The sequence below is a fragment of the Staurois parvus genome, unplaced genomic scaffold (assembly GCF_062004578.1).
Source record: "Staurois parvus isolate SC_StPar_1 unplaced genomic scaffold, SC_StPar_1.0 ptg000401l, whole genome shotgun sequence".
Classification (NCBI taxonomy): domain Eukaryota; kingdom Metazoa; phylum Chordata; class Amphibia; order Anura; family Ranidae; genus Staurois; species Staurois parvus.
The window spans coordinates 2,966,383-2,985,208 of NW_028318197.1; the positions used below are offsets into that span (position 1 = coordinate 2,966,383).

General features: G+C 42.2%; 1 protein-coding gene across 1 annotated transcript; it reads left to right on the plus strand.

The window, feature by feature from the left end:
- Positions 1-3,151: 3,151 nt before the first annotated feature.
- RBBP9 (RB binding protein 9, serine hydrolase) lies at positions 3,152-16,455 on the plus strand. Its single transcript, XM_089686510.1, has 5 exons — positions 3,152-3,317; positions 3,550-3,592; positions 9,322-9,427; positions 10,060-10,145; positions 16,169-16,455. Exons 1-5 carry the CDS (start codon positions 3,201-3,203, stop codon positions 16,393-16,395), a joined length of 579 nt encoding a protein of 192 aa, XP_089542636.1. The 5' UTR covers positions 3,152-3,200; the 3' UTR covers positions 16,396-16,455.
- Positions 16,456-18,826: the final 2,371 nt, after the last annotated feature.

Here is an 18,826-nt window from a genome sequence, read left to right on the forward strand (position 1 = left end):
ATATATAACAATGCCTCGCTGAAATGACAGTGCCAAAAGGTGACAAATAAACAAGTGACGAATGGGTGAACAATCCAATAAATATAATGTATGAAACTCAATAAATAAAATATTCCAAATAAAAAGTCCAAGAGAAATGATTGCGATGCCAAGTGAAGCGTGAATCCATGATAAATCCTTCTGTATAATGCACTCATTATACACTCTGTATAATTCACCCCGTACGTGCATGGGTTTCCTCCGGGTACTCCGGTTTCCTCCCTCATTTCAAAGACATGCTGGTAGGTTAATTGGCTCCTGTCTAAATTGGCCCTAGTATGTGTATGTATGAATGTAAGATAGGGACCTTAGCATGTGCGCCTCGTGAGGGTTAGGGACTGATGTGAATGTACAATATATATATATATATATATATATATATATATATATATATATATATATATGTAAAGTGCTGTGTAAATTGATGGCACTATATATTTACCTGAAATAAATAAATAAAATAAATATCTGACAGGGGTTATAGCCTTTCCTTGCACTATCCAAAATGAAAACATATAGGACATGGGATAAGTAAGCACTCAGCGCTATATTGAACTAAATGATTTTGTGATGGATATGGTAAAAATGCCTATTCAGTTTTCTGTTGAATATATATATTTTTCTATACATTTTATACATATCTACTTTTATACTTTTTCATATCTCTATATATTTTGTATGAATATATATATATATGTGTTGTGTGTATATCTTTTGTCTGCTGGGCTTTGTAGTCCTCCTTAACTCAAAAATGTTTGTTCAGTGATGTTCTCAACCCCTCCCGTCGAGCTGTGAGGATCTTGTACCTACAGTAGGTCTTGAACATGTGAGGGAGTAAGGCTACGTTCACACTAGCGTTGTGTGCAGGCGGCAGAGAGGCGTTTGGGAAGTGTTTTTACCGCTTCCCAAACGCCTCTGCCAATTCTGCACATTACAGCACATGGTGCTGTTCTAACGGGAGCGTTTGCGTTGCGTCGCGGCAAAACGGACGCCTCTGGTCGAGTCAGGAGGCGTTGAAGCCTCCTATTCTCATCTATGGTGCCGCTCCGCAAATGCCCGGCCGGCGTTTGCGGTGCGGTTGCGGGGCGTTTGCGGAGCGGTAACACCACTCAAACTGCATTATAGGCGTTTGTGGGGCGTTAGCGCTCGGCAAACGCCTAGCAACTGCCGCTAAACCGCGCATGCGGCATTTGCAGAGCGTTTGCCGAGCGTTAAAAAACACTCCGCAAACGCCCGACCAACGCTTGCCAAACGCTTTGGCAAGCGTTGGTAAAACAGCCAACTGTGAACCAGCCCTAAGAGATAACGAGCGACAAGCAAGCCTCAAGCATCAAGTTCCTGCCTTCTTTCTATATTTCAGCCAATCAAGATGTGCCTTTTAGACTATGAATACATTTACATAATAGTGATGTATACCCTATTGTTCTCTGTGTATAAAAGGTTAAGCACCACCCTGCAATAGACAGAAATGAGGAAGTAGTTGGACTGAGCAGATGTTGTCAGTGTAATTATTTCCGGCGTGCACGTGCAATCCATTTCTCAAAATTAGGAGCAGCATCAGATATCAAACCCTGAACCCGATTGTGGCTCAAAACCGTTTCAGCTTGTTCTGGTTGGGTGTTCTGACACCTGTGGGTGATGGTTGGTCCTGCGCCAATGCCCCTGGGCCTGCTGGTAAAAGGAAAGGAGAATGAGTGCAGAAGCTGTTTAAGCCACGTGCATTAGCCTTGAAACTACAAAGCACGCCACAACACTCAAAATGAAGAATCCCATTGGGTCACCCGATGGGTGAAGCTTGAAAAAGTACATGAGCTTTTTCAGGGTAAGATTCTCCATAGAGAGAGTCTGAAAAACGCATGTTTACGTGGTTTTTCAGGTACCCCCATTTCAAAGTTTGTGGACCCAAAAATCCAAATTTGCTCTCCTGTACTATAAGTCACCTATAGAAATGCATAAAAAACAAGCCTCTAATTATTAACATTATTATTATACAGGATTTATATAGCGCCAACAGTTTGCGCAGCGCTTTACAAAATGAAGGCAGACATTACAGTTACAATACAATTTGGTACAAGAGGAGACAGAAATTAGCCTTGCTATACTTGAAATGAAGTGTGAAAGGGGACTAATTTCCCAGCAATCATCTGTAGGGGTTCAAAGGAAGAACATTTGCACTTTTTTTCCCCTATTTTTTTTTTATCTTTGAGATTGAGTCGCCCATTTATCCCAGACTTAGTATATTGATTCAATGATGTGCTCATGTAAGAGCCTACTTTTCCAGCATTATGTTACAAACATGTGATGGTTGCTGAAAAACCCATAACTATGTTTTGTTCTCTTTAGGGCTCATGTACACGGGGCATTTGGAAAACTCTTCTGAAGGATGGAAACTGACTGCTGAAAAACGTAGGTTAAAAACCGTCTGTTTAGCCACGTTTGCATACTGCGTTTATGCACGTTTGCGTTTAGAAGCGTTTTTTAATGATAACCTCAGGAGACCTTCCAAAATGCCCAGAATGCACTGAAAAATTGCAAAAAACTATTTCAGACATTTTGACAGAAATAGAGAGAGCAGAAGCAGAGAGAGCAGTATGTGTTGAGATGACCTGTCTTTTCTGGTTGTATTCACTAAGGATCCCATCATGAGCATAAAGCGGCACGTTCTACCATTTTTTCCTTCATGCAAAACCTGGAACTGACTGTGCTGGTGTACCGGGTCCATTTGATTACATTGAAAACACTTTGCATGCATTTCTGATGATGTAAAAAGGCTCTGGACAGAATCTGGATAGAACAGTTAAAAACCACGCGGTTAACCACGTTTACAAGCTTTTTGCGTTTGAAATGCTGGTAAAATCTGCTCCTGAAAGCAAGTTTGGTGCATTCAAAAAGGCGACTGTAAACTCAACTGCCTGTAAACGACTGTAAATGACTATGTACATGGACACATAAGAAAACATTAGGGAGAGTTCAGGGGCTGCTGAAAAAAAACACTGAACAGCTCCTGAACATCAGTTTGTCAGCTGCAGTGTACATGAGCCCTTATTCTTTACAAACTTCCAAGCGTTCAGTTGAAGAACTGCTGGAAGAACTACGTTTCCCATGATGCACCTCTCAAGCCATGCATTTCCTGAACACAAGCTGCAGTGTGTAATGTGACGATGTCTAAAGACTTGTCTATGGATTGTCCTGAAAAAGCTGTAATAGTCCCAGGGAATGGAGGGGGGAATGTGGAGTCCTGTATCTGGTACGGATGGACAAAAAAAAAACTAGACCAGGTAAAATGAGTTATACAATGTGGAGTGGGAAATAGGGTGCAAAATCTGGCGCAGCTCTGCATGGAAACCAATCAGCTTCCAGTTTTTTTTTTATTTCAAAGCTTAATTGAACAAACAGAAGTCAGAAGCTGATTGGCTACCATGCACAGTTGCACCAGATTTTGTACTCTCTAGTTTTAGTAAATCAAGCCTAGAGATATACTTTATCAAATGTCATACTTGTATCTTGCAGATTACAAATTTCAAGTGCTTGCTTCAAAACATGCCTGATCCATGTAAGTATATTATTTTGTTTCATTCGCAAAGCAAATTTTATGACATGGTGCTGTTATTAATATAAAAGGTTTTAAACATAGATGTATAGGGAGCCTAGCTGAGTTAACCTGACCCAATTTAGATCAAATCCAGGAGATCTACGCTCATCTTCTGCTGTCAAAGTGCCTTCTGTGCGTCTGGGGAGCCCCAATCTTGGGTGCGCTGTGTGTACAAGCCTTATCTTCAGCTCCATGTCAGAATGCTGGCATACAGCTCCCCATCCCACAGTGCCGTGTAAACGCGTTGACTGCGAACGAAGAGGGGTGCCACACGAGGAATGGAACACATTTTCATGCCTGCCCCTATGGGGTCATGTTGGCTTTATACATTTTTCATATCAGATTCATATTAAGAGCTCATTCACATGGGCATCTAAACACTGCATTTAGATGGATACAGCATATAGTTTTGTATGCTCCTAAATGTAGCACTATAAGAATCAATAGGGCCATACACACAGCTGCATCTACAGTTGCAAGAAAAAGTATGTGAACCCCTTGGGATTACGTGGAGTTTTGTATGAATTGGGCATAAAATGTGCTCTGAACATCATCTAAGTTACAACAATAGAAGAACACAGTCTGCTGAACATAATACTACACAAACATTAGATGTTGCCATGGTTTAATTACACATAACATGTAAACATTCACAGTGCAGGGAGGAAAAAGTATGTGAACCTTTGGACTTAATAACTGGTTGACCCTCCTTTGGCAGCAATAACCTCAACCAAACGTTTCCTGCAGTTGCAGATCAGACCTGCACAACGATCTGGAGTAATTTTGGACCACTCCTCTTCACAAAACTGTTTCAATGTAGCAATATTCTTGGGATGTCTGGTGTGAATCGCTCTCTTAAGGTCATGCCACAGCATTTCAATCGGGTTGAGGTCAGGACTCTGACTGGGCCACTCCAGAAGGCGCATTCTGTGCTGTTGCAGCCATTGTTTTGTTGAATTACTTGTATGCTTTGGGTCATTGTCCTGTTGCATCACCCATCCTCTGCGGAGCTTCAGTTGGCGGACAGATGGTCGTACGTTTTCCTGCAAAATGTCTTGATACACTCTGGAATTCATTTTCCCATCAATGACAACAATCCGTCCAGGCCCTGAAGCAGCAAAGCAGCCCCAAACCATGATGCTCCCTCCGCCATGTTTTACAGTGGGGATGAGGTTTTGATGTTGGTGTGCTGTGCCTTTTTTTCTCCACACATAGTGTTGTGTGTTCTTCCCAAACAACTCAGTCTTGGTTTCATCTGTCCACAGTATATTTTGTCAGTAGTGCTGTGGAACATCCAGGTGCTCTTTTGCAAACTTCAAACGTGCTGCAATATTCTTTTTGGACAGCAATGGCTTCCTCCGCGGTGTTCTCCCATGTACTCCATTCTTGTTTAATGTTTTCCTTATTGTAGATGTGTCAACAAAAATGTTAGCATGTGCCAGAGATTTCTGTAGGTCTTTAGCTGACACTCTGGGATTCTTCTTTACCTCATGCAGCGTTCTGCGCTGTGCTCTTGCAGTCATTTTTACAGGACGATCTCGCCTAGGGAGAGTAGCAACAGTGCTAAACGCTCTCCATTTGTAGACAGTCTGTCTTACCGTGGACACATGAACATCAAGGCTTTTGGAGCTACTTTTGTAACCCTTTCCAGCTTCATGCAAGTCAACAATTCTTGATCGTAGGTCTTCTGAGAGCTCTTTTCTGCGAGGCATGGTTCACATCAGACAGTGCTTCTTGAAACCAGTAAACCCAAAACAGGTGTGTGTTTTTTAAGGGCAGGACAGCTGTCAGCAACACATCCAATATCATCACACTGATTGGAGTCAAGGTTGGCTCTCTCCTGGCTCCAATTAGCTCTGGGAGAAGTCATTAAGCTAGGGCCTCACATACTTTTTCCTCCCTGCACTGTGAATGTTTACATGTTATGTGCAAGTAAACCATGGCAACATCTAATGTTTGTGTAGTATTATGTTCAGCAGACTGTGTTCTTCTATTGTTGTGACTTAGATGACGTTCAGAGCACATTTTATGCCCAATTCACGCAAAACTCCACGTAATCCCAAGGGGTTCACATACTTTTTCTTGCAACTGTATTAACGAAAATGTGAACCTCATTTAGCAGCATACAAAGAAGCAGTACACAACTGTATCTGGGGCTATACGTATTTGCACATGTGTAATTGCATATATACATATACACATGTAAAGTTATTAGAAGATTTCCACGCCTCTAAATGTGAGTATTTTTAGCCTGGGTTCACACTGATGCAGTGCGGAATTCGCAGTGTTTTCTGTGCGAATTCCACACCGCATCAGAATCGCACCCCGTTCATGCGGACCGCTGCGGCTGTGTATGTTAAATTAACAACACCCTGAAATCGGTCCGCAAAACGTTGTGCGATGTGCAGCATTGGATTGCATAGGTGTGAATACCCATGCGATCCGATTCTAGTGTGCACCAAAAAAAGGGTCCTGCACCTTTTTGGTGTGGGTGTGGTGTGATTAGAGCCATACAAAATGTATGGCTCCAACTGCACCACACACAAATCCGATGTGATTTGCATAGGAATGAGATACGGTTCCTGTGCGAATTACATGCGATATACAGCACTACATATGTGTGAACCCAGCCTGAGGCACATATTTCACGCAGGATCTTCTGCTAGCTGTGCCAGAAGGAAACTGTATTCTGTGTAGAAAGTATGCATATGCCAGTGTGAATGAGCGCTAAATATATCTGTAAGGAATGAAAGCAGTTGACATACAGTACTGTGCAAAAGTCTTTTGGCAGCTGTGAAAAATGCTGTAAATTAGGAATACTTCCAGAAATTGAAGTGTTAGTAGTTTATTTTTTTTATCAATTAATAAAATGCAAAGTAAATGAACAGAAGAGAAAATCAAATCAGTATTTGGTACGGCCACTCTTTGCCTTCAAAACAGCATCCTTTCTTCTAGGTACACTTGCAAACAGTTTTTAACCACTTCCGTTCCACCCTATAATACTGCTACAGGGCGGCACGGGTGCGCAAAATCACATGTATATATATGCGTGATTTTGCAGTTCTGGGTAGGGGGCATGCGCACACCCTATCCGCGCCGCCATTCGCGGCCTTGGCTGTCAATCAGGTTTTTTTTTTTCAAAATTGTCGGTCTTTTTTGGTTTATCATGCAAAAATTAAAAACGCACAGGCGATCAAATACCAATGAGAGAAAGCTCTATTTGTGGGGAAAAAAGAATGCAAATTTCATTTGGGTGCAGTGTTACATGACCGCGCAATTGTCAGTTAAAGTAATGCAGCGCCGTATCACAAAAAATGGCCTGGTCAGGAAGGGGGGTAAATCCTCTGGAGGGCAAGTGGTTAAATATAGTTCTTTCTATTTAACCTGTAGATAAGCTTTAAGCCAGCCATGGATATTTCAAATCGCAGCTGGTTCAGCAGGGACCGGCCAAGATTCGAACCATGTATGAGCAGGTTGAATGTACCCAAGTTGATCCATCGATCAACTTAGGTACAACCAGACTGTTGGATTTTGCATGCTATTATTGCTAGGGGCTATTCTAGCCGCTAGTAGTAATCACTGTGTTCTCCCACCGGGAGAACACAATGGCTCCATTGGAGGGATTCCCCCATCAACACTTATGTGGCAAATGAGGTTTAATGTTGATAAATGTAAGGTTCTGCACTTGGGGGCTAAGAATATGCATGCATCATACATACTAGGGGGAGTACAACTGGGGGAATCAATGGTGGAGAAGGATCTGGGGGTTCTGGTAGATCACAAGCTTAATAATGGCATGCAATGCCAAGCTGCAGTTTCTAAAGTGAGCAAAATCCTCTCTTGTATTAAAAGATGTATAGACTCCAGGGAGAGAGATATCATATTACCCCTATACAAATCATTAGTAAGACCTCATCTGGAATATGCAGTTCAGTTTTGGGCACCAATTCATAAAAAGAACATTGGGGAACTGGAGAAAGTACAGAGAAGGGCAACCAAACTGATATGAGGCATGGAGGAGATCAGCTATGAGGAAAGATTAGAGGAACTGAATTTATTCTCTCTTGAGAAGAGGAGATTAAGGGGGGATATGATCAACATGTATAAGTACATCAATGGTTCATATAGTGAACTCGGTGTGGAGCTATTCACCCTGAGGTCATCACAGAGGACAAGGGGGCACTCTTTACGTCTGGAGGAAAAGAAATGTAATCTCCAAACACGGAAAGGTTTCTTCACAGTGAGAGCTGTGAAAATATGGAATAGACTTCCTCAAGAGTTGGTTCTGGCCAGCTCAGTGGATTGCTTTAAAAAAGGCCTGGATTATTTTCTAGATACACAGAATATAACAGGATACTAACATTTATAGGTAAAGTTGATCCAGGGAATATCCGATTACCTCTCAAGGGAACAGGGAGCAATTTTTTTCCCTGCAGGAGCAAATTGGATCGTGCTTTGCTGGGGTTTTTTTGCCTTCCTCTGGATCAACTGTGGGTATAGGATTATAACTTTTTTTTTTCAATGATTGAACTGGTAGGACTTTTGTCTTTTTTCAGCCAGACTAACTATGTAACACTGACTGTGTTGATGGGGTAATCAAGAGATTTTCTTTCCTGCAACCTGTGGTTGCAGGAATGAAAATCACTCTGTGGCTAGCTTAACTCTAAATTTTCTCCACCCTCATCTCTCTCCTTATGTAGTTTTTTCTTTTTTACCATTTTGTAAGCAAGCTTTGTGTTTTCGTTTCCAATGCTGGGCCTATCTACAGTAATAAAATTTAAAATCATTAAACCTCATGCACACTGGTCATTTAGCCCATGTATATCAAATCCCAACGTTTTCCTGCAACTGGGAAGCAGAGGTGCACTGTCCAACCCCACTGCCAGCAACCTGTCAAAATCTATGACAGGCTGATTAAACAGCTGCTGGACACTGTAATTAGCAGGATTTGCATTATTTATTATTTATTTCAGGTACTTATATAGCGCCGTCCATTTACGCAGCGCTTTACATATATATTGTACATTCACATCAGTCCCTAACCCTCAAGGGGTGTACAATCTAAGGTCCCTAACTTACATTCATACATACACATATTAGGGCCAATTTAGACAGGATCCAATTAACTAACCAGCATGTCTATGGAGTGTGGGAGGAAACTTGAGCACCTGGAGGAAACCCACGCAGGCACAGAGAGAACATGCAAACTCCAGGCAGGTGGTGCCGTGGCTGGGATTCGTACCAAAGACCCTAGTACTGCCAGGTGGAAGTGCTAACCATTTAGCCACTGTGCTGCCCTTATTTTAAGCCCTGGTTCACATATACGCGGCTGTGCGGACCGTGTTTTACGTGGGCACAAGAGCCCATTAATTTGAATATACTCCCGTGTCCCGGGACACGCTGGGAAGTAGTCCCTGCACTTCTTTGGAAACTGCAGCCCACATGGGAACCTCGGTTCCCAGTGCGGTTGCAATTTCAAGTGCGGGCGGCATGCCATTAGAACTAATGGCACCTGCCTGCGGGTCCGCATTCCTCTGTGCGGCGGATTTTCGTGTGGATCCGTAGCGGCACCACTCGAACATATGTGAACTGAGCCTCAGGGCTGTAGGTGTTCATTGGCTGTATGCCAGTTGAACTGGAAAATATTGAAAATGTTTTACTTTTATGTATATCTTTTTTTCTCAATCCAGATAAAGCAAGAGAATCAATATGGCTTCCCTTCTTGGAATCAGAACTACAGTGTGATAAAAATACAATAATTATTGGACACAGCTCTGGAGCAGCTGCAGCCATGAGGTATGGAGAACTGTACTTACTACTACCTCACTTTTTTTTTACTGATTTTTTTATATAAGAAGTCTCCCAACATATCAAGGCAGTATAAAGAAAAACATATACCGTACAATCCTATATACATTACTTATCTTCTGACTATCGTGCAAATTACCCAGAAGAGCAAAGAAAAAAACGGGTATCCCGAAGGATCTCAAACATTTACTGGATATGGCCCTGCACACCAGGAGGGGCAAATATAAGAGTGGCAAAACAGGACCTGATGGCCCTACAGGATTATATCCTGTTTAGGTATTGAAGCTTGCTATGTCACTTCTTGTCCTCCAGCATGACTATTTGTTAATTAACTACCCTCATTAGTTCTGTACGGTGAACAGGCAACTGATGTAGTAAAGTAGAGGGGTTTTCTTCCTTTCTAGCAGCAGTTTGCATTTCCCAAGAATAACAGGCCAAAGTTACAAAGTGTATGATAGGCTGAAAACAGACCACATATACTGGATGTATGTGAATTGAGCATTAAGCTGTTTTCCTGGAGTTCCACTTTAGAATTCCATATTGAGTAGGTACTTGCAACAGTTCTAATTAAGCTGATGAGAGCATCTTGTGAATGGATTATCAATGTCAATTTTCAACAGGTTTGCTGAAAAACATCCAGTTTATGCAATCATTCTTGTGGCAGCTTACACATCTGATTTGGGAGATGATAATGAACGCAAGAGTGGTAAGGCTTTTATTTTTCGTTTTTTTGTGCTGGGGTTAAAGAAATGTCCTACTTTTTAATATGATTATGTTAAAAAGATGGAGATTACAGTTCCTGTAGGATTCAGTATTTCCTACTATTCTCAGTCCTATAAATATTTTTTTTCTTTCATTTATGTCTAGCCTACCTATTATTTTGAACCACTGTAAAGTTTGTAAACGAATGCAGGCCATACATGGGTCGAATTCAGAACAATTGTTCAACCAAAAATCGAAAACTTTGTTTGCTCGGTAATCCGATGGTGCCATCAATGATTTAGAAAACTGGCCGACCCCATAAAGTTCACCCCATATAACAGGCGAAACTTCTGTTCCTTCCACATATTCTTTTGGGAAAAACGATCGTACGATTTGACCATCATTGAGTGAAAATCGGTCACAAATTTTCCAACATGCCCGATCACTGAAAAGGGGAGGAACCACGAAAATCATTGACCCACTAACAGAGCGAAGATTGGCCAATTATTCTTAGGTCCAATTTTCGGACAAAAAAAATCGGTTGAATTTCAACCCATGTATGGCCGGCATTACTTTGCGAAGATCCCTACACTTTTACCTCCTTGAATTCTGTGACATGTATTCACTATATCCTGTTGATAGGCACTGCTGTGTCACAGAATTCATAGAGCCTGCCTTCTGAACTACAGTTTCTAGAGGCAGCCAGTACAGGAGTCATGGCTTGCAAAGCAGCATGGGATATGCAGTCCTTTGCAATTGAAAGCAAACAGCAGAGAAGTTGCAAAGCATTCAGGGAATCCAGGAAATAAATAAAAGTATTGTTTTCTGTTGTTATTACAATACTGATGTTTAAAATGAAAGTGTATATTGATCATATACAGTATTTCCTTTAAAGTTTTTAGAGATCAGGTACTTACTACTTGGCTGTAGTTTCACTTTAACCACTAGCCTTCAGGGCACTTATACCCCCTTCCTGCCCAGGCCAATTTCCAGCTCTTTCGCACTTTGAAGCCGATTACCAGCTCTCCTCTCCTCACGAGCTGTCAGCGTGACAGCTCGTGGGGAGGGAAATGCTGATAACTGGCATTTCCCTGTTTACATGTGATCAGCTGTGATTGGACACAGCTGATCACATGACCGAGCCGACATCTTCGGCTCTTTTTGTTGATCGGTGATCCGCTGTTTCGAGGGACACAGCGCACCGCCGTTCGCCGCGTGCTTCCGGAGCCGCGCATGCACGGTTAGAATGAGAGAACCACCTTGCGCCCGTCATTGTACTATCTGGCGGGCGGGAGGCGGTTAAATCATGTGATTGCACCATTTTTTACGACTTAAAGTGAAACATCACTCAAAAAGTGAAGTACCACTGGTTCACACCCTCCCCCCAGCCTGCAACCAAGTTACAGTTGTTTTTGGGGGGGAGCGAGTGCTGATTTTTATCAGTACCCGCTCCCATAATCCTCATCTAGGTGACTATGCTGTTTGCCCCACCCCGTCCCAGGACATATCACAGGAGGCTGCAGGACTATTCACAGACCATTGCGCATGTGCAGTGGGGAGCCAGCTCCCATGTCCAAGATGATGGCGCTGGGGAACTGCAGTAGTAAGAAAACCATCTGCAGGAAGACAAAGACAGCGCTGGACTCCAGGCATTGGTAAACACCTGATTTTTTAGTTGCCAGTTCACACTACTGCAGTGCGGGAAATCACATGTGTTTTGGACAGGAATTGCACTGCTTTCCTGTTCAAATCACATGCGATTATTTGCAATTTGATTGGAGCCATTCATTTTATGTATGCATTCACCTTTTGTTCACACTGGAATAGGATCCCAATCACACTGCGTTCTGCAAACTTTTTTGGGGTGTCGTTAACTTACCATAGACACCCGTAGAGGTTCGCATGAACTGAGTGCAATTCTGATGTGGTGCAAGAAACGCACAGAATTCTCTGCGAATCCTACACTGCATCAGTGTGAAGCAGCACTATAAGTCAGCAGCTACATTTGTAGCTGCTGACTTAAAAAAAACCCAACTGAAGTTCCTTGTTAACCAATGTGCAAATATAGAGATAAATACACTGCTTAAAAAAATTAAAGGAACACTTTGAAAACACATCAGATCTCAATGGGGAAAAAACTCATGCTGGATATCTATACGGATATGGACTGGGTAATGTGTTAGGAATGTAAGGATGCCCCATCATTTGATGGAAATGAAAATTATCAACCTCCAGAGGACGAAATTCCAAGACACCCCAAAAATCAAAGTGAAAAAATTATGCAGCAGGCTAGTCCATTTTGCTGAAATTTCATTGCAGCAACTCAGAATGGCACTCTGTAGTTTGTATGGCCCCCATGTGCTTGTATGCATGCCTGACTACGTCGGGCATGCTCCTAATGAGACGACGGATGGTGTCCTGGGGTATTTCCTCCCAGATCTGGACCAGGGCATCCCTGAGCTCCTGGACAGTCTGAGGTGCAACCTGGAGTCATCGGATGGACCAAAACATGATATCCCAGAGGTGTTCTATTGTATTTAGGTCAGGTGAGTGTGGGGGCCATTCAATGGTATCAATTACTTCATCCTCCAGGAACTGCCTGCATACTGTCGCTACATGAGGCTGGGCATTGTCGTGCACCAGGAGGAACCCAGGACCCACTGCACCAGCGTAGGGTCTGACAATAGGTCCAAGGATTTCATCCTGATACCTAATTGCAGTCAGGGTGCCATTGTCTAGCCTGTAGAGGTCTGAGTATCCCTCCATGGATATGCCACCCCAGACCATCACTGACCCACCACCAAAATGGTCATACTGAATGATGTTACAGGCAGCATAATGTTCTCCGCAGCTTCTCCAGACCCTTTCACGTTTGTCGCATGTGGTCAGGGAGAACCTGCTCTCATCTGTGAAAAGCACAGGGTGCCGGTGGCGGACCTGCCAAATCTGGTGTTCAATGGCAAATGCCAATCGAGCTCTATGGTGCTGGACAGTGAGCACAGGGCCCACTAGAGGACGTCAGGCTCACAGGCCACCCTCATGAAGGTTGTTTTTGATTGTTTGTTCAGAAACATTCACACCAGTGGCCTGCTGAAGGTCATTTTGTAGGGTTCTGGCAGTGCTCATCCTGTTCCTCCTTGCACAAAGGAGCACATACCTGTCCTGCTGATGGGTTAAGGACCTTCTATGGCCCTGTCCAGCTCTCATAGAGTAACTGACTGTCTCCTGGAATCTCCTCCATGCTCTTGAGATTGTGCTGGGAGACACAGCAATCCTTCTGGCAATGGCACGTATTGATGTGCCATCCTAGAGGAGTTGGACTGCCTGTGCAACCTCTGTAGGGTCCAGGAATCATCTCATGCTACCAGTAGTGACACTGACCCTGGCCAAATGCAAAACTAGTGAAAAATCGTCAGAAAAGATGACTAAGGAAAAAAATGTCAATGTACTCTGATTAAAAAGTGTTCCTTTAATTTTTTTGAGCAGTGTAAATAAGAACCACAGTAATTAATCAAAATAAAATTCATTTAATGTGTGTCTTCAAATCCTGTATATTCATTGAAGTGCGAACACCACCAAAGTGCAAATTGTGCTGTAATAAACTGTTCAGACTAGCACACATATACATGTATTTGACAATTCCCTGGAGAATTCAGGCCATCTTGGATGACAAATGTGGTCCAACACCATATTAGGTAATGATTTCGTTCTCTTATCTGGTGTTTCCATAATTTTGTTCAACCCCTGTATCTCCATGGTTTCTGCCTCCTCCACTACATGTAAAATGCCTCTTGCCAGAGATTTAGACCCCAGATTATAGGCAGTCTAATGGCGCTTGATGAAAAAAGCTTTATACAACTTGTACTCCCATATGGACCAAGCATAGGGAACCACATATTATATTGGGAATTATTTCACATTCATTTTTGGCGCTGGTGATTTTTGTATTATAGGGAACCACAAGCCTCCATCTCTGATAAAGAGATGGATCACAAAAACCTCATGGTGTAAAACCGCAAACACTATTTTATTTGCATTAAAAGGGTACTCACATTATGTGCGGGAGGGGGGGGGGGGTCAAATCAAACTGGGACTTTTAAGTTTACAGGCATAAAAAGGAATGCTAGTGTGACGGTACTACAAGCAGTAGTAAGTGGCAAGTGTGTTCTATTACTGATGGGCAGCGCACATGATGTGGGCCAGGCCAGAGACTGTTAATCAAGATGGCAGACAACCGTGTTAGTGCGTACATGGAACAGCGTGTGGTGATGACATTTCTTGTGAACGAAGGCGTAAAATCCGTGGATATCTACGGAAGACTTCAAGCACAGTATGGTGATGAGATGCTCAGCCACAGTAAGACATTTGAATGATGTAATGTTTTAAAGATGGCTGTACGTCCATGACAATCCTAGCCATAGTGGTTTCCAGCCCACAGCAGTCATTCCTGTGAACATTCAGCACGTGGAACACCTGATCCTCAATAACAGACACAGAACCTATTGTGAAATTGCACAAGAGACAAATCTTTCTGTGGGAACGGTGAACACAATGACGACAAAATTATTATTATTATACAGTATTTATATAGCACTAAAGGGTTTGCTCAGCGCTGTACAATAGCAAGGGGACAAAACGGTAACAATACAATACACGAGGGGTTTGAGCAGGCTGTCCTAGGATGGTTCAGGTGTACTGACAAATCTTTCTATGCCTAAGATTTCCAGGCATTAGTTAAACGCGGAGATAAGTGTATAAATGTAACAGGGGAGTATGTAAAAATAAGTGCAGTTTCTACTCCTTGAAATTTGTTTTTATTATATTAACTCAAAAGTCCCGGTTTGACTTGGAACACCCCTTGTATACACAAACAGAGCTGTATATCAATAGACCAACAACAGGCCCCGGAACGTGATGACGTCAGCTATAGCTCCATTGTGTTTCATCAGAGAAAGACGTTTTCAAGGGGACTGCCTTGAAAACGTCTTTTTATGATGAAACACGTTGGTGCGGGCCTATTATGAACCTGCTTAGTCACGGCCATCTGTCCCCTACATCCAAGTGCAGAATTTACACAGGATCTCAGCTCTGAAAAGCAGGGGGTGGGGAGCTGAAGTTACATCAATGAGGAGAGCTCTGAGAGCTGATTGCAAGGAAGAGAACCCCCCCCCCCACACACACACACACACACACACAGCTCACAGGAACAATGCTGAGGCTGTCAATCTGCTGGTGATCCCTCCCGTCATCATTTTTCTCAGTGTCAGGAATACTTGTCAGAAGTGACTCATGACATTTAGTGCTCTTGAGAAAGTACACATTATAGAGGTGTATACTTTGTTCAAATTTCATGTCTGAAGTTTACAACCACTTTAATTACTGTGGTTCTTATTTACCTGTATATTTGTACGTTTTTATAATTTGGTATATCATATGTGACTTTTTTAAAGGCACAGTGCACTTTTGCACATTTGTGTCACTTGCACTTTGGAATATTTATTTAACCCCTTTGCGCCGGCGCCTCGAGGCCCTTTAGGAGGTTTCAGAAACAGGGAGGCAGGGTGGGCTTTTAGGGTCATGTGACTGCCGTGATTTGTCACGGCAGTCACATGATCGGAAAAGGTCCCGATTGCAAGGGGAGATCGGGACCTTTCTGTGAGTCACGGACAAATGTGCTGGGAGCGAGCAGAGCACGCGCTCTGCACATAAGAATTTTCAAATGGTACGCAAATATACGGCCACTCGGCGTCAAGGCCCAGACACCAAGAGGTTGCAAGTTTGTGTATGCTCAGTGTCTAGGGGTTAAAAGAGCAGTGCAGCAATAAGTAGTGTTATCACATTTTGTATGTGGATGTGGTGTTGCATGCAGCTGCAACTGGTGTAATTTTTTTTTTTCTATTTTTAAATAAGATTAGACACCGAGCGCAATTATTTTTGTTTTCTTTTTTTCTAAAGAAAGAAATGCAAAAGTTCTGACAGTTAAACATTTATTAAAGGATTCTTTTCTTTAAACTTTCAAACATCTAGGATACTTCAACCGTCCCTGGCAATGGGAGAAGATAAAAGCAAACTGCCGCCATATAATTCAGTTTGGTTCCACAGATGATCCATTCCTGCCATGGAGTGAGCAGCAGCAAGTGGCTGATAACCTAGATGCAGAGCTGCATAAATATGATGACCGTGGACATTTCCAGAATACAGAATTCCACGACCTGCTGAATGCAGTGAAGAAACTGATCCCAAAGTCTACATAAATATGCTGATTCCTTTCGATGTTCTTATTTATATTAAAAAGTTATTTCAATTTGGTTAAAGTGGAGCTTGAATGACAAGTCTGTTATTCTAATGGTGTAATCTGCTTTCCACATGCAGCTTTGTAAAGTGTGTGAATCACCTTAGTGAAGAAGAGCCTGATCCCTCTTGGTACTGCCAAGAAAATATTCCTGAAAACTTTCTGTATCATGAGGTCAGAGGCCTTTCTCCTCCCCAGCCCTGCACACAGATCTATTGTGGTTAAGCTCATAGGAGACAGAGGCTGAACAAAGTGGAAGTAGTCTTTCATTCTAAAGCTAGCCATAATCAGCTCAAATTATAACTGACTCAGCAGAAACAGAGCTGTGGATGGTCCTGTCAGCAATAAAGTCGATTGTAAAATTCGACATGCCAAACAATGACTGCACCCTATCAAATAATATATGATCCACCTGCGCTACCCAGAATACACCAATATACTAAGCTTGGGAAGCTGCTATCTCTTGGCTATCCATCTGGATAGAATGGCAAAGAAAGAGAGAAAAAAAATGGTGCTGCGCTCCCACACAATTAACTATATATACTCAAAAAAATAAATAATCCTCTTATACAGTCCGCTGTGTAAGATGTATATACATCTTTATTCACAATTACATTATTCACAATAATGTGCAATCATATGCAGAATCTACACCCATATGGAAAAAAAACACCAAATATGTGATTACATGTAAAAAAGAAACAGTGCAAAAACACGTGTCCCTAAACAGGGTTAGGGCTCGTTCACACTTGGCTGTTTTACCAATGCTTGCCAAATGCCCCTATAGCGTTTGGCAAGCGTTGGACCGGTTAAGCGGCGGTTGCTAGGCATTTGCTGAGCGTTAAAAACGCCCCACAAATGCCTATAATGCAGTTTGAATGGTGTTACCGCTCCGCAAACACCCGCAACTGCACCGCAAACGCCAGCCGTTTGCAGAGCGGCACCATAGACTAGAATAGGAGGCTTCAACGGCTCCTGACTCGACCAGAGGCGTCTGTTTTGCCGCGGCACAAACGCTCCCGTTAGAACAGCACCATGTGCTGTAATGTGCAGAATTGGCAGAAGCGTTTGGGAAGCGGTAAAAACGCTTCCCAAACGCCTCTCTGCCACCTGCACATAATGCTAGTGTGAACACTTAGTATAAATTATGACCACAACTCTGCAGTGAAAAAAGACTAACAACTGGCAGAAATGGTGCCTTTATAAATAAACAATAAGACGTTCAGGATAAAAACCTGACTAAAGACAAAAACATAGGACCAACCAAAGTCCTTCCACGTATATGTGTATCAAAAACGTGATAGGTGACCACAAAAAAAAAAAAAAAAGATAAATATAAATGTATATAATGTGCTCAAGTCCCTAAAATTTGGGAATAAAAGTACTATTAAATGAACATCATATTATTGTGCATAATAGCTGTATATTTATTATTATTTTTTATTGAGTATTATTTATTTTTTATTGAGTATATATAATATATAGGTAATTGTGTGGGAGTGCAGCAGCATTTGTTTCTCTCTTTCTTTGCCACCCTATCAAATACAGTCACTGTTCAGGTATACAGGCAGCAGTGGCTAACAACTAGATGGCAAGTGAGATTCCTCTATTCACTGTATTAACGTGAATGGGAGAATTGAGTGATTTTTGTCCATGGACAACTGAGAGTATCTACATTTATATATCTAGCTTTAGACTACTCAAATATGGCACTTCCACAACACACCAATCTCAGGGAATACAGGCAAAACCAACAATCCTTTGTAAAAAGTTGAATTTGGATATTTTTTAAAATTCCAGCCAAAACTGAAACAGATGTCTTGGTCCTCATGCACACTGGATGTTTTGATAACACTGGTAACATTAGCTTTGTAAAGTCATGTTAAAAACATGAGTTTTTCAGTTTTTTTAGTGTTTTTGTATTAGCGTTTAGCAGCACTTTGCTACGTTTAGCAGTGTTTTCCTGCTTTTTATTTTTACCCCAAATTTTTTTTTTTTAATCAAAAAAACATCCAGAAATGCTGGTTTGCGGCATTTTACCGCGTTTGTCAGCATTAGAGCATTTTTACAGCTAGAAAATTCTAGAAACCCACTAGTACTGGGGTTTTTTTTCCAGCCAAAAAACACTGATTACATTCTATGTGTGCATGGACACATAGGATAACATTGCTGGGGGGGGGGGGTTACTAGCTGTAGAAAAAAAAAATGGCAAAAGCCAAAAACAGCCACTGTAAAAACGTCCAGTGTGCATGAGGACTTAAGATGTATGCAGTAAATATAGCATACCCGCTCAGTACTTTAGTTTTCAGCTGTGCACTGGTACACCCAGGCCCATTTGTAAATGATCTGGCCATCCTACAAAATCACTGTTGGCGACGCTGGAACAACCTCAT